The 16,718-nt window shown below is 41.2% G+C and overlaps 1 protein-coding gene across 2 annotated transcripts in view; it reads right to left on the bottom strand.

Moving 5' to 3' along the window:
- Nucleotides 1-16,407, bottom strand: part of ZNF704 (zinc finger protein 704) — a 91,466-nt gene extending 75,059 nt beyond the window's left edge. For both annotated transcript variants that reach the window (XM_067290578.1, XM_067290577.1), the window contains exon 1: nucleotides 16,126-16,407. In XM_067290578.1, the coding sequence (XP_067146679.1) occupies nucleotides 16,126-16,407 (282 nt within the window). The remainder of the gene's footprint in view (nucleotides 1-16,125) is intronic.
- Nucleotides 16,408-16,718: the final 311 nt, after the last annotated feature.

A 16,718-nucleotide genomic window follows, 5' to 3' on the forward strand; every position in this document is an offset into this window, starting at 1 on the left:
TTTGCAAAACTTCACTGAGTTATATCTCTGATTAATTGTGCACATAATCCCTTAGACATAAACCGTTGACCAAGTCTGGGACCAGGATTGGATCCAGCCGCACCCAAGCTCCTCTCAGAAGGAGTTTAGAAAGCAAGGGGGTCCTTTCTGAACCTTGTGACTCAACGGGAGGGTCTCCTTCTCACACACTCCTTTAGACATAAACCATTAACCAAGTCCGAGACTAGGATGGGATCCAGCCACACCTAGGCTCCTCCAAGGGGGAGTTTGGAAGGCCTTTCTGAACCTCGTGACTCAACAGGAGGGTCTCCATTGTATGTGCATCTGACCCTGTCCTTCATGCAGTAAGTAACTGAGTGAACCTTGCCAATCGAACCTCGTTAAATCATTCTTATTTACAGTTGAACTTTGTTAAGTCGCTATCTTACCGCAGTGAACATAGTGCTGCTTCCCTCTTACAAGTGAGGTTCATCACTCCTTTGCAACACAAGCAAACAGGTATCTTAACAAATGCACTCCCTGGAATACAACCTGCTGGCGTTCATAAAACAAACCAGTGCTGATTTTCTGGTCAACAGCATAAAAAGCTAATAGAACAAAGCCCCTCCTTCTTCCTAGCAAATAAAATATAGTCCAGGACCTAGATTTTCCTCTGAAATACAGTTTCCTGGCCACTTCCTCAACTTCCCAGGGGAAGACCTATCTCACAGGCTGTTACAAACTGCTCCTCCTGCTCAGCCTCCTGCCAGCTGCAGGTCCAGCTCCTTCAGCCTCTCAGCCCTCCAATTCCCACGCAGCCATACACGGCTTCTCCTGAAGGGAACACGGGCTGCAAGACATGGCACTAACCAGAAGTATCTACTGGTGCTGCTATTTCTACATATCTGTACCTTTAATATTAGAAGCTTCAACTGATAACTTGCCAGAAGTCCACGAGATGCACTGGGGTAGCAAACCCTTCCCCCCAAAACAAAGCAACGACCCAGAATACAGCAAAGCAGAATACAGCCTGCAGCAATGCCTAGTTGTCCTGACTTGAGCAGATGTAGTTCCACAGTAGAGGGACCGCTTTGGAAAAATCTGGAAGCCTTCTAGGACTTGAAAACTGGATTTTGAGACACTATTACTAATCTTTACAGTGGAGAACTCCAGGATATGTTATCCTTAGATACTAACAGTGCAAACACCAAGGCATTCTAAAATTCCCATGACTGTTTCCAAAGCCAGTTCAATTTCACACTAACAGAACTTTGCAATTGCAAAATGAGATTAAACAGAAATCCTTTCCTATGTAAACTCTGACACTTTAATGCTACTCATTTTTATCATCCAAAAAATTAATATATGTATATATATGTATGTACAAATAAATAAATATATAAATTTTAAAAAGTATAAAAGATCTTCTTCCCACAAATCTCCCTATTTATAGGTTTCAAACCTTTGCAGGTTTAAAAATGGTGCAAGTTATTTTAAGTTTACAGAAAGGCAATCTTGCCAAGGTAATTTTGTTTAACTATATAAAGTATATGTCATCACTAACACATAAATACTTAGGACAGATGACTTGATGTGTCCTATTCTGGTGTTACTGTAGAAGAACTTTTGGCAGTTGTTTCAAGAACGAAAATGGAATGGTTCCTTTATGAATGTAAATTGAATAAGTATAAAACAACTAACTTTTTCCTCACACAAATACATGACATTACCAAGAAAATTTGCTTGGAAGACAAAAGAGTCAACATGTGATTACTCAGAATTAAGAGAAAAATATACAAACAATAAAACTTTAATTCTAATTTAAAGACTTTGAGAAACTTCTTAAAAGGATTTACAGAAAGTCCTTTTTGAGGGTCTGAGGATTTTAACAGATTCTTTCTGAGTTGCCTTCAACTTTCATCAAAATTGACTTAGAACCGGAATCGATACACTGAAGAAAAAGATACCTGAAACCATGCAAGTTATAATACCCAGCCCCTAGAAATTATGTAACGCCAAATGAAGTTGCATACACAACTCAAATTCTATCCCCCAACATTACAGTGTGGTCTTCCATTGCACGATCACACACTCCCCCTGCTCTGACTTTCCACCTTATTCGGTGCAGAGGCCAGCAATGTTTACTTGGAGAGCAGCTGCATAAGCTGTGTGATGTGTGGGCCTCACACACACACCTTGCTCTGAAGGCAGAGTGTGGCAGTTAGATCTAAGTATTCAGAGGGCTGCAGAGCTGCACCCAAACGCTTCAGGTTCATCGGTTAAATGGCCAAAAATGAAGACCAACTGTTCTGTCATATCTTATCAGGAACTTTTTTTTTTCTTTGCATATTCCTTTTGATGGTCCTACTAATCTGTAACAAATTTCACCAAAATGTAGCAGGTGGTCTAGTCCAAGCAGATATAACCTGTCTCAGATAGCAATTAACATAATAACAACAATTTATTTTAACTTACTTCTGGTACTTTGCATTTCTCTTTCATTTGTTGTGCAGCTATTATTAAACTATATGATTATGTTGTTTGATACTGGTTTGGCTATTCTTCTCATCATACCACAGTACTTGCTACCTTATTGCCTCCAGTATCCACTGTTGATAAAACCTCCAGAGTTTTCCACATCCACACAATTAATTATTCAAACAAGCCATTATATATTAAGGTAACTGCTTTTCTATGTAGTTCATTGCATAATTTCACCCTCAAGCCATAAGTAATATTCAACTTGCTTTCAACCAAGTGCTTTGTACCCTGGCCTCAGGCAACTGACATTGCTTGAAAATTCACATCTCAGTTATAGAAATATAACGGTTATAAATGATCTGCAATTTTTAACTCTAACTTTGTTTCCATCTGCAGTTGGTTTTTTTTACCACCACCCCTCTTTGATAACTCCCCTCCTATTGTCATTGGATAAGCGAAACTTTTGATATGCCACTGCTTGGAAATGACAGTGCACCGTTATCTGTATCTTCAGCCGTAGAGCTCAGTTCTGGCATGTGTATATACTTGGGTTCTGCTCTTTCTTTAGCCTTTCTACTGCATTTCAAAAAATGCTTCTTTATGCAGCGGGCCTTCCCACTCACTCTCTGCATTTTCAACATCTAATAGCAAGACCATTTTCAGGAACTGCTTCAAAGACATGACCCGGGTCACAGAGTCCTCTCTCCCTCTTCATTTGGAAACACTCATGCTCTGAGGTCAGTGGTATGGTGTTGTGTCAGCTGTATCACACCAAACCAGACTGACAGACAGCTGCTGGTTCAACTGGAGAGTTTGGTAACCTGTTCCTACAAAAACTGAAAGAAGTTTCTTGCTTTGGTTTCTAAGCAGAAACTTTACTAAAGAGGAGAAATAATTTTAGTTTCTGTTTTGAGGTTGCCAAGACAATGGCATATATTTAGGTTGAGGTTATATTTTTAGGATTTTTTCTTGTTTCATTAGTTTTTTTAATTCAAAGTTTAATACTCCACATTACAGCCAAATGATTACCACACCATTAATATTTTCAGTATTTTCATTAGTACATTATAATTTTTCATGGCATAAGCCATCTTAACCTGCCTATAAAAACTTATATTTGGTAAAACCATAGCCAAGTTACCAGTCTTGACATTCACATGCCCCAGACAGGACCATGCGACTGCAATGAAAGTCCTGCCCAAATTAAAGCATACTCAACTTCAACAGAATTTTTAGGGAATTTAGAGAATTTTTTCTTTAGACTGCAATTTTCCTAGAGTTTATGACTAATCATATTTGCAGTCAGTTTTTGCTATGCCCAAAGGCATATCACTGATCAGATGACCACATTACAGTCAAATTTTAATTCCAGTTAAATTTGAGCTTGGATTTTGCTCTCAACAGCAAATAATCTTTTTTCCCCTAGTCATTTGCTGATCAAATAGGTCAAGTACTGAACGACCTAGCCAAAGGATCGGTAAATACTAGAATAAGTAGACCTATCTGATAATATTTACATGCAAACTGAAAGAATTATATCCAACGCGTGTAATCTTTTGAGTACAACATGACTGGGCTTTAGTTTCTTCCTTTGCTTCTGATGTATTGCTGCTTAAAAAGTTAAGTTAGTTATTTTCAAATAGTTCGCTAGCATTTAACAGGCATTAAGATGTCTGTGTTTCCTATACAATGCAAAGTATTAACCTCCCTGGAATATTAGCTGCATTTATCTGTATGTGATCCAAACACATAGAAATACACCTTCAAATGTAAAAACTGACTCCCACCTAAGCTCTTTCAAAGTCCCAATTTTTTTGTGCAATACCTGTCAATAGAGGTGGGCACATCAGGGGCACTGACCTTGTTTTTAACATGGTTTGTGATGGTCTACACAGATCAGTGGTAATAGAAAAACAATCAAAAGAACTGTTATGCCACATATTGTGCATACTTTGCTGTCAGTTTTATAAACAACTCAAAGGCTAATTTACCAACAAGAAATTGGGCTGTGGGCACTGAATATGACAGAACTGCACGAAAAGACGGCAGATGGACAGCGTAGAGCATCATTTAGCTGAACAGCAACTGCATCTAACCCTGCAACTCAATGCAGCTTCTTCAGTGAAGCTACATTAATTTACGCCAGCTGAAAATCTGGCCACACGTGTGATTGCATCTGTCTGCCAAGAAACAGCCCAGCAAACAGCAGCTTCGCAGAACACAGCTTATGTCCTACTGTCAAGCAGCGGGATGGGAGCGAGAGCCCAGCAGGCTGCTCCGACCTTCTGGAGACACTGGCTAACTTGTATTTTTCCTCACATGTCTATTGGGATTGTGGAAGGCCTAAAGCATGCCTGAGAAAGCCCTTTTTGCACAGTTTGAATCCCAGGATTCAGCCTGGGTAAATTAAGTAATCTTGAGACTGTGGCCTATTTATGCCATTATGTTTATTTCATACAGATTAAAGAGCTCAAATTACAAAAGAAAAACTATTTCTAAAACTTATAAAAAAAATATTTTACATAGGGAGAGAGAAGTATTTGTGTGAATCTTTACTGCATCCAAAACTCAAAAAAAAAATCCTAGTGGTAATATGCTTTGGGAAACTAGCTGCTTGAAGAAAACACCTGCATTTTAACGTTCCTGATGCCACTGCCATGTTTCCCCCCCCCCTTTTTTTTTTCTTCCAAACTTCCTTTTCTCTTTCTCAATCCTAAAATTATACTTCCATCATTTCAACTGGCGCCCAAACAGGCCATAAGTGGATTCAGCCTCCATGTCACTTCACTCCAAGAACCAACAAGATCTCTTATAAGCTACACTAGTTGTTTTCCAGTCTTGGGCTTTTTTTCACTCCCCCCTTTTTTTAAACAGATAATCACCCAATGCACTGTCCTATTTTGGATAAATCTACATTGTCCATAATAAAACATTTTAACTTCATTCTGTGTCCTAGGTGGATTTACAACATTAAAACTATATAGCTTTTAAAGAAGATAAAGACAGGTATTCGTAATTTCTATTTGAGTTACTACATAATCGGTTGGTCTAATTTCACAAGAGACCTCTTTTAATTAATAGTAAAGACACTAATAGCCACAAGACAGTTTAGTACTGGCCAGCCTGCAATACATTTCTATTGTTTTTTATAGGCAATTTTTTCATCCTGGCTTTATGACCATCTGTTTCTATTTTCTAAAATAGATGTAAGCATGCTATGTGTTGTGGACCACTCATAAAAATTCAGTCTGGTAAGAAAACAAAAGTCATGAGATTTTTTTAAACAAGGCTTTAACACCATTTTTGATCCACTAGGGAATAAAAATGTAGCTTGATGGGGGAGAGGAAATAGGAATCAATATATTTCAGTCTAGCAGTATTAATGGGAAGTATTAATGCATACAGAAAATAATGAAATGAATATATTTAACACTATACATATTTTAAAAGTTCAGCCAAAATGAGAGATCAATAGCCATAAGCCTATTTTCAGGCACAGTCCTATCTGCAACAGTGAGGCCATGTTCTGGGATAATGACAATTCTACCCATTTTATGAACAAGACAGAAATCACAAGTAAAGTTCACAGCAAAATACAATAAGCAGCAATGAGAAACACTGAACTTACCACCAAGATAACACCGCACAAGTAGAAAAGACATATATTTAAATTAAATTCCTGAAAGGACAAAGGTTTTGGTTTATTCTTACTACTTCATACAGTATTTCCAGTTCAAGTTCTCTTAAAAGAGTTCTTTACATAAAAAGAAACTCATTTTTCCACCCCAAAACTGCATTATCACTGGAAGGAAAGACTGCATTGTACAAACTGAATTTCTATTTCACCATAAATCTCTATTCATACAGGAATACAAAGAGATAAGACAGATTGTTATAATGATGCTTGGAAATACTCTGCCCTGAATTTCAATGTATTATTACATTTTGGAGTATACTTTGCATTTAATTGCTTGCTTCACGAGTGGTTGCTCGTTACACATAAACTGTGTCAATCTAATCACTTTAAGCATTTGTAAACTGCTGCTCTCTAACAATACAAAAGATAATGCATTTTAAGGTCACTATGTTCTCTCCAATAGGTAAGTGGGACTGCAGTATTCATTTTCAACCTGGCTAGGACAAAGTCTATATCTCCATCATTTGACTGAACACAAAACTGTGTGGAGTGTTTTTTTTTTTTTTTTTAATATTAAAATACAAATCTAAACACATTTATACTGGAAGGATTCATAATGGTGCTAGACAGCAACAGCTGGAGTAAGCAAGAAGTTCCTATCCTTTCATTTTAATGTGTATGTCCACACTTACCTGGCTATACATAATTTACCTGCAAAAAGCGTATCCCCCAGCACCAACATAAGGTGCTCCTGAATTATACAGCATATATGCAAATGAATGACCAAAACACTCACCTATACCTTTAAGCACATACCCACATTTGAAAATTTGATACTCATCTGGGTATCTCTTGTACCCCTTATAGGACAATCATCAACTCAAGACATCTGAAATGCTGTTGCGTGCACAAAACTTTCTGCGAGAACCAACAAAAGGAGCATAGAGGTCAGTGAGACTGTAGAGAGAGCTGGCTGTAAGACTGGAGGAGGGGGAGAAAGGGAGGGGAAAACTAGGAATTCATGGACATCACCATACCTCTTTTTTGATTCTAAACTAAACTAATTCACACATAGTATGGCCTTTTTTCCTCCATCACATGATCACTGGGATAAAGATGTGAAAATATGGCAAGTTTCCTTTTCCAGCCCAAATACAACATTAACAAGTTTCCTACAAAAATAAATACACATGCCATCACTTCTAAGATAATCAGATAACAATAATAATTACAAAATATAATTATTCCTAATGATTATTAATACTAATTATTGATTAAGTCCATCTTCAGAATTTGGTGGCAATGTTTACAAAAAAAAAAAAAAACCGCACACTCCAACACTCTGAATTTTGGATTTTCTGCATATGGAAGTGGATTACTTGTGGATCCAAACCCACAGAAGTCCTTTCCAGTCAGAGTTCTGAAAACTTGGATAGCTGGATTTCACTTTGAGTTGGCTGCCATGTACAGAAATTTCTGGAAGGATCTCAGAAGCAGACTTAAGTCCTGTCTTCCTTTTTCTTTAAAAACAACAACAACAACAACAAAAAACCAACACTCCAAAAATACATTGCCCCTAAACATCTAAAAAGTTAGAAGCTAGTTTGGACAGCCTTAAACAGAAGGAAAGTGAAGAATCATATTTGCCAGAAACAGTTCTATTTTTTCATTTAGCAATCTTTTTATTGCATTTTAAGCGCTGCTAAATATGCTCACCATTGAACTCTTGGGTATTCCACAGGATGCAAGTTAAAAGGGACTTGGTTAGCCATGGCTGGGAAGCTACAATTGGTTTTCCAATTATTGGTTTCACAAACAGTGTGTATAAAATTAACTAAACCAATTACCATATTTTCTCCAAGTGGCATACGTGCCTGGTTTTGTGACTCGGAAAGTACCCTGCAATACAATATGGTCTTCTCACCTCTCCAGCACCTGCCATCCCACACCAAGTGAATATGTTTTGGCATTTTGTAATGCTGCTGGGGCACGCAAAGGGCTTGGCTTGGGCTATGCGTAGGACACGAGGGACAGAAACTGTGCAGACTGGGTTGGCCAAAGAACAGTAAAGAACAGAAGAACATGATGCACCTATGTCTGTTTGTCCATCTCTGGGAAAGTTTGGCAAAATTAGAATTGGGACTAAAAAATCAGGGTATTGTTGCAGGGTAGCAGGGAAGTTCATCAAAATCCAAATACTTTTGCTCTTATTTCTGCTAAAGTTATTAGTTGTAATTAAAAGCTGTAATTAGTGACTACTATTAAATCAGGTGTTCTTATTACACGCTTGTGTGTTTCATCTGCAATGGAAGCTTTCCTGCTCTGTTTCGATAGATACATAGTGAGTATTGCTAGTGGAAAGAAAGCCATATTAGCTTTACTTTCAAGATCTCTTTCAAACAAGGGATGAAGAGCTGTGTGATTTCTAATGCCAGAAGCTGTCATCTGACTTTAAAAGAAGTCAGCCAGGAAGAGACTGCAGATGGAAGATCCCCTATACGGGCACAAAATTTTAATCTGTTTGTCCAAACAAGATGGGAAAAGAGTCTTCACTCAAGTATTTTTTTAAATGATGAGATTGCAGTAAAATAAAACTAAGGAAGTTCTCAGTTGTATCATCTGCTGTAATTTCTGGATGAAATAGGCACTGTGAATGAAAGCTACATGGGCCAGTGCTGATCCTTACCAGTACTAGATATTGCAATATCAATATTATGCACGCATTTTTACCTCCTCTAACTGATCTCGACTCTGGAAGTAGAAAGCATGATCCTTCAAAGGAGATGAACAAGGAGCATGGCTACCAGTTAAGAGGTTCTCCCAAAGCTATGCTTGGCTCCAGATAAAAGCATTACCAGTTTTCCTCTCAGAGGGGGAAAGGTGTCAGCAGAGACGTTTATTTAACTACACAGAGAAGTGAGATCGAAGAGTTTGATCTCATGTGAGAACACTGATCAACAGCAGTTATACCTGGAAGCCACAGAATAACACTAATGGAAACTTCCAGAAGTCAAACATGACCTTGGCCTCCTCATTGCTTGAGAAACCAACCCCCTATCAAACCGCTAGCAAACTAGAAGGATGCAACAGTAGGCCTCCTGGGAGAGGAGTCTTCACGAAGAACTCAAAGACCAATCTAAGCCTGTAGTCTGTGGGCAGCCCAGCTGGTCAGCTCAAAGGCAGGAAGGCTCGCTCCTTTTCTCCCTTTCCTTCGCCTTTTTTTCTGTGCCTTACCTGTGAGGTCCCATTTTTTCCCTTGCACTAGGCAAGGTGCTTGACAAGTCCTACCATCAGCCACCTTTAACTCATTAGGACAACCACACACACACAAAAAAACAAAAAAAACAAACAAAAAATCCCACCCATGCTACAGACTTTTTGCTGTACTTGCTTCCCACTGCTTCACTAAGTTAAAGTAGCTCACAGAAGCACCTAACAAATTGTGGCACATGCAAAGGTAACCAGTTACTAGTGCATAGCTGGGAGCTGGAGAAAGAAGGAAAGATGGAAAGGCGAATGCTTTAATGCTTTTGGTGCTGATGAGGCAGTAAACCAGCTCACCGTGCTACCTCAAACGACACCTTCTGGTTTTACCTAGTGCCCAGAGCACAAAGCACCCTGCTCTGCCAAGGCTGTTCTGCTGCTCCAGCAGAGGGAGCACCCAGGACGAACAGAAAAACAAACCACCTCTCTCCTGCACTCCGCTAGGATAATTGTGCCCACACACTTTGAAGGAAAGCATCACTGTAAATCCTCAGCAACCACCACTTCATCCGTATTAATTTTTCTCTTTATGACACAGAGTTCTGTAAGCCAGCTGAGGACCATTTTCCATGGCCTTCCCTAGCACTAGTAAACCGTGAGGAACCACAACACTAAATCCTAAGAACAGCAAGAACTATACCAGAGTATTTTCTTTAGAAATATTTTACAGTAATAAAATAGTTTCAGATTTTTCCTTTGACAGTACTTACATTGGTTACAATTAATTAAAAGAGGACTTGTGAAAAAATATGCAAAGGCATTTTTAATCCAAATATAGTTCTTTTGGTTGTTTCAAAGGGATATGCATGTATGTATAAAAGGTCAAGTTAGCTCAAATGTTTAGCTCACAAACTTTACAACGTCCCATTTATATAAGGTTATTGTAAAGTTTCTTCTCTACGTCAGTATGACACAAGCATTAGCCACTTTATCTGCTGAAGCAGAAAATTTTTAAGTAACCATCCAATTTTATGACTGTTTGTCATAACTGCATTGCCTATCTAAAGTTCAAGTAACCTTTTTGCCATTATCTTTAAAAAAAATACACTAAAGATGGTAAAATGATGAGTTATATAATTTCACACTTTGGTATCTAATCATGGAGGCATTTTTCCTCTTCTCTGATTCCGTGCCCAATGATCGTAACTGTCCCCTGTGGTTTGAAGCGATACTTAAAAATTATTAGGGCTTCTGTGGAAAGGTTTTAGGAGACTAATGAATACATACATGTGGTTATGTAATTGGGCTAAATTCCAGTTCTGTTTATGCTAGTGGGATTTTTCCCACCAACTTCAGCTTGTTTAGGATTTTTTGGAAGTCCTTTTTAAAAAATGACAGTAAAGAGATCTGCATTTTTATCCAAAGTTCAAATAAGAGTTGTTCAGTTTCCTGTCTTCATCAGTTTTGTTGTCAAACAACAAATACCGCCCACACACGTGCTTTTTAATACAATGAGACAAGTGTCACCACAATCATCATTTCAGACTGGAAACTTTGGCAAGTTGCCAAAATGGTGGAAGCAATCAAATTACAGATTGCTCATCAGTACTGGTAACACGAAATTCTTACATGCTCTGTTCCGCAACATCCAACAGTTAAAGATGACAACACCAGAACATGAAATCTAAGCTGATGCACACCCCATAGGAGTTAATGCACACTCTCTTTATTTACTTCACATTTGCCCTTTAATCTTCACAAATAAATAAAGATACTAATAGGAGTTCTCTTAGCCCAGCATTCTTCTCTATTCATTTGCTTGAGGTTGACCTCAAGCAATAGGAATAGTCAAGCTGTTTACTACTTTTAGCCATAAGTCATTCAATAAATCACTTGAAAGTATTACAAATACTTAAGGGTAAGGATCAGAAAGCCAACAGCCATTCTCATCCTGAGGGAAAACAAAACAAACAGCCAAAAACAAACAAAAAACACACCACTGCTCAATCCACAACAGTATTAACAGAGCAGACACCAGGTGGGACCAGCATACTCTCTACTGCCCAAGCAGCAAAACTCCAAATCTTTGATGTGGCCAAGCAGCACAGTTCGAGGCACAGGTTTATCCTACAGCCTTTTAAGATCTCTCTGGTGCCCTCAGAAACTCCAATACACTTCAGTGATCAAATTTAACAGCTGGGAAAACACATGGTAGAGTAGGATTTGAGTGTACAAAGGTGAGCTACAGACCCATTAGGCTTCCTGGTGAACTCAGGTCAGAAGCAGGGTTAGAAAGACCAGCACAGGGCCGGGCCGGGCCAGGCCAGGCCAGGCCCAGATGGTCTATGAGTCCCTACATCAGGTATAACACATTACAAATGTTGATGACTGGTCCATGAAGAACATTGCTTCCACATTTAGTTCTCAAATACAAAAAGACAGAGCAGCATGTATCTGTCTAATGGTATATACTGCATACATGAAGGCAACTAATTGGTCATTCTAAACTGAATTCATTCTAGACTGCAAACAGTCTAACAAACAAGGATCAAAAAAGTTAGTGGCTCCATTATACTTCTTTATTCTCACATAGCCACAGTTTTCAAATACAGTGCCTTTTAAGGGCAATATGGTTATGTCTGGTCTTTGTCCAAAAAAACAACAACAAAAAAATTGCATTTAAAAAAACCAGCAAGTTATTTCCATTCATGCCTTATTATGGGAGAGTGGAGAAAAAAAAAATACCATCTTACAATCTCACCACCCCCATCTCTGCCTCCACTCACATATACTATGTATAAACTTTTTTATTTTTAATCAGGAAGAAAAATCCCAAGTCTAGTTGCACAGTTTCCACACCAACTTCACTAGCCAGGATCTCACCCGAGGACAGTAGGAAACTAAATGGCATTTGAAACTTATAAATTAAATGTTTATTTACTTACAAAAACATGGCTGAGCTACTGGTTTTAACCTGCCTATGCTGTCTTACTGTTTCCTTGTCTTCCACTGTCTACCAATAGCCATTTGTTAGCTCTTGTGCTACCCTTCAACTTTATACAATAGGGATTATATAGATTATCTGTTTGTTCTGTGTTTGCATACAAAGCCTTGCATAACAGGCTCCAAGATCAGAACAGGAGTTCTGACATTATAAATTCATTTTCATTAATACTAACAGTTATTACCATTATTATCTGAGAGGGAACATTTCAGTTTACTCTTAGGTTTGTATGCAAGTTCCTAATGGGTTTTTGAGATCTCTTCACCACTGAGTAAATCTGATATCTGAAGAATTTTGCATCTTGCAAATGGCCTGTTAAAATATATTTGCATGCACATATGAAAGCTAAATTAAATAGCCTTTGCTAATCAAACAAAAAGTTCTTTTTGCCCAAGTATGAGCCTATAATTGATTCAAACACTAAATCTGAACTTTTGAATTAAAGGCCGATAATGAATTCATACTGGGTTTTAGAAAGAGTCAGAAAAAGGAGCAAAGGAGATGAAAGAGAATTCAACCAAGCAAAACAATATATATACATACCAGGCATCCAATTTCTTCCAGACAAACTTTGGAGATTCTTCTACATTCCATATACTACACAGCCTTCTTATTTAAAAAGAAATCATATCCAAAAGCATAATTTTTACTGGACTTAGTCTAGGCTCCTACCAACACCTGCCATCCCCACTTGGAAATCTTTAATGCAGACTCGCACTCTGAAGGTGTTGCAAATTTCACTTTGCTAGATGGGTAAAACTGAGCCCGCTTCCGTATAGATTAAGCTGAATTCTAGGTCATATAATATTAGGTGGCTACGGTGAAACAAAGAAGCATTTTTGTATCTTTCACAAGCCCTGTAGTGACCTTCTCTGTCTCTGTCTCTCATTTTTATCTATTCTCTCTTTCCAAGACTTTAGGAATTGGAAACATAAGACTCGTCTTTAGGAACTACTGCTTCCTGTCTCTCTCCACATATTTTAGAGTGACAGAAACTGGTGCAGCTACGCAGGGTACACAGCAGACTTCCCGACACTGGAAAAAACATGGCTGCAAGACTTGATGGCACAAATACTTTTCATCTTGATGTGTACCAAATTCTCAGGTGCCTTTTTAAATAATTAATTCCACTGCAGGTTCTACAATACATTCATCCACACTTTTACCCACACTGAACTGGGCTACTGTGATGCGCTCTGTGGAAGTGATTTTGTGAAAAGCCCATGAGTCTTTAGATCTAAAATGCCATTCTACCAAAGGGCACAGAGGTCACGTATACATGTGTGTCACCTCTATCTGCACTGCACAACAAAACATTGCATGCTACTTTTTAACTGCATTATGTGGGAAGAGTATACTCTTAAAAACAGCACCTGAATCACTTTGTTTTCAAGTCTGCCTTAATTCTAAAGCTCTTCAGGACTACTCTTGCTCTGTAGTATATTTGACACTCTATCAATTAATGCACTATCTCAACAGCGGATATCAATTCAGTTCACTTTTTGACCCTAACTCAGAAGTCTACGGTCAGGGAGTCAAATGCTCCTGATCCTATGTCAGTTCCCCATTGCCAAGAATCCAGTTTGATTGATGACAGATATATTGCGCAAGACCTATTATCCTCTCATAGTTTTGCAGCCAGTTCTCTGCATTTGTTTTTATCTACTTTATTCACTTTTAATCTGTTCTTTTAAAACTGTTCAAAAGACCTCTTAGATTAAGCTTTAAGTACTCCTACACTATCATTCCCTAAAGAAATAAACACAAAGCAAAGATGCTTTAATTTCTTTAAAATGTTAAATTATAACATTTTCCATTCTTTATGGTACTTAGAAGTGTAAATACTGGAACCAAAAATTGAGCATGTCATGACAGTTAGAAATATTCTTCCAAAGACAGTAAATACCATCACCTATTTATTGAACTACAATTCACAGAAGATTTGAGAGTCTGTTTTGTATACTAAAAGTAGCCTAATACATATTACTGCAGTGATCTCATCTATGAAACAGATTTACTTTCCAGGGAAGTAAGTACATATTCTTATGCCTACATATGCTCTTAAGTGAAACCCCAACTACCTTAACTTTTATTAAGAGACCTACTGTTCAAAAGTGTGATGAGGTGATGAGTGTTGACAGAAAGAACAGTATATTCAGATAACCCATATTATACACAGATTTATAGCTGTGTAATCTGACTGATATTTCAGATTACTGTTCTCCATTTGAGAATTCTGCATTACTTTCTTCTCCTATTAAATAAAAAGGGTAACTATCTCTAAGCCTTCTGCAACACTGACAGTTTCAGTGCCATCGAGAGACTTGTGGCCCCAGAAGCCAAGTACAGCGCCCTTTGTCCTCCGGCTATGGTTTAAGCATCGTGCATATAGTTTTGTAGTAACAAAGTAGTTAGAGCTTGTCAGCGCTTGGAGGCCTCAGTGGTATGGATGGCCTGACCCATCCAGATCATAATGATGTGTCACGGTGTTTGACAACCCCGCCGAACAGTTATTCAGAGACCCCAGTGACCAAACTCGGTCAGATTTACTCTGTCACCACTGTACCAAACTCACTGAAACAATACAGGGATAACTTTTATTTCTGCTGGTTTCCATTTGATTTTCTTGTGGATACAGGGAAGACTCCAGCGTCAACGTGGCACTGCAACAAGGCTACCTCTATCTCCTGTTAATTAGGAATTATTACACAGACTATTAAAAAAAAAAAAAATCAAAATGGATACCCTCTGCACTTTCACACACATCTCTTGGCCATAATCGCTGCGTATCCATCACACGAATCCTCTGTAGACTGGCACATAGACTGAACTCCACTGCCCTGGGTTATCCCAAGAGAATAATAATTACAGAAAACCCCACATGATAAAATAATTAAGCCTAAATTTGTAGGATCTCTGCCTGCAAGCACTCAGCACCAAATTCAGATTAACCGAATAATCTGGTTTGAATTAGGTCTCTGCACAGTATTCCAACATTTAGAAACTTTTCATAAACATGGTTACAAAACAAAAATATCACTTAAATCACTTAAAGTATCCTTACTGTGGTTGCCTTCTAACTGTAGGATTCCTCTAGCGCCCTTCCCAGCACTGTGTACCAGGTAACACACACACACAGGTCCAACTCTACTCCTGAAAGAGCCTTCGAAAACGGCCAAGTTGAAAACGGTGCATCTTCACAACCACCCTAGCAAGCCTCGCGCCATGCACTTCAACCAAGAATTTGTTTAGTCTCAGTACTCGAACTCTTTCAAATATCAGCAGCTCCCTACACCTATATTTTAATCACAGCACGGATCATTTCGACTGCCACCCCTCCCCGCCTCTCAGCTTTTGCTAAAATGTTAATTTTTCTCAGGGTTAAAAAAGGAAAGGCAAAGGCAGTCCCGGCGCCCCGGGAGCCAGCCAGCCCGCCCCTTGCAGTTACCGCGCTGGCGACGCGGAGCAGCTCGCTTCCCCCGCTCGCCGCGGCGGCACCGGCCACGGCCGCTTTGTCCGGGACTTACTGAGCGCGGGCCCGCCGCGGGGCACCGCGCCGCGGCCGCGCACCAGCCCGCCGCCCCCCGGGCCGCCGCGCCCGCCGGCAGCCGCACGAGCGCGGGCGGGGGGGGCGGGGCGGCCGCTCCAACCGCCGCCCGGCCCTGCGCGGGGCACCGGCCTGCCCTGCCCCGCCCCGCGCCGCCGCCGGGCAGCCGGCACCCGCCGCGCGAGCCCGCGCCGCCGCCGGCCCGGCTCCCCGCCGCCCCCGGGCCGGGCCGGGCCGGGCCCAGCTCCCGCCTCTCGCCCTCCCGGGACGCACCTTCAGGCTCCCCCTGACGGGGCCTTTGCCGTGGCCGCTCGGCGCCGGCGGGGGGCTCGCCACGCCGCCTTCCTCCTCCTCCTCTTCCTCCTCCACCTCCACCACCACGTCCTCGTCCTCGTCCTCCTCCTCCAGCGCCGCGGCGGAGCCTTCCCGCCGGGGCGGCCTCCAGGCGCTCTCGGGCTTGGGCGGCCGGCCCCCGTCCGCCTGCGCGGCCGCCGGCGCCGCGCTCAGCCGCCGGCTGCCCATGCTGGAGCGCTTGGCCAAGCGCCGCGCCTGCATGGTGCCTCCGCCCGGCCCGCCCCGGCCCGGCTCCCGCCGCGCTCAGCGCAGCCTGCGGGCAGCGGCCCCGCCGCGGGCGCGCCGAGGCAGCGCCGAGCCCAAGGGGCGGCGGCGGCGCTCACCGGCGGGCGGCGGTGGGTGTGTGCGGCGGGCGCGCCGCGGCCATGGGGGCCCGCGGGCGCGGCCAGGCGGGCCCGCTGCCGCCGCCGGTGCCGCCCTGCTGCTCGCCCACCTGCTCCGCCGGCCCTGCTCCGCCGGCCTGCCCGCCCTGGGCGGCGCGGCTGTCGGGGCGCGCAGCGAGCGGGGTCCGC

Source organism: Apteryx mantelli, chromosome 2 (genome assembly GCF_036417845.1).
Source record: "Apteryx mantelli isolate bAptMan1 chromosome 2, bAptMan1.hap1, whole genome shotgun sequence".
Lineage (NCBI taxonomy): Eukaryota > Metazoa > Chordata > Aves > Apterygiformes > Apterygidae > Apteryx > Apteryx mantelli.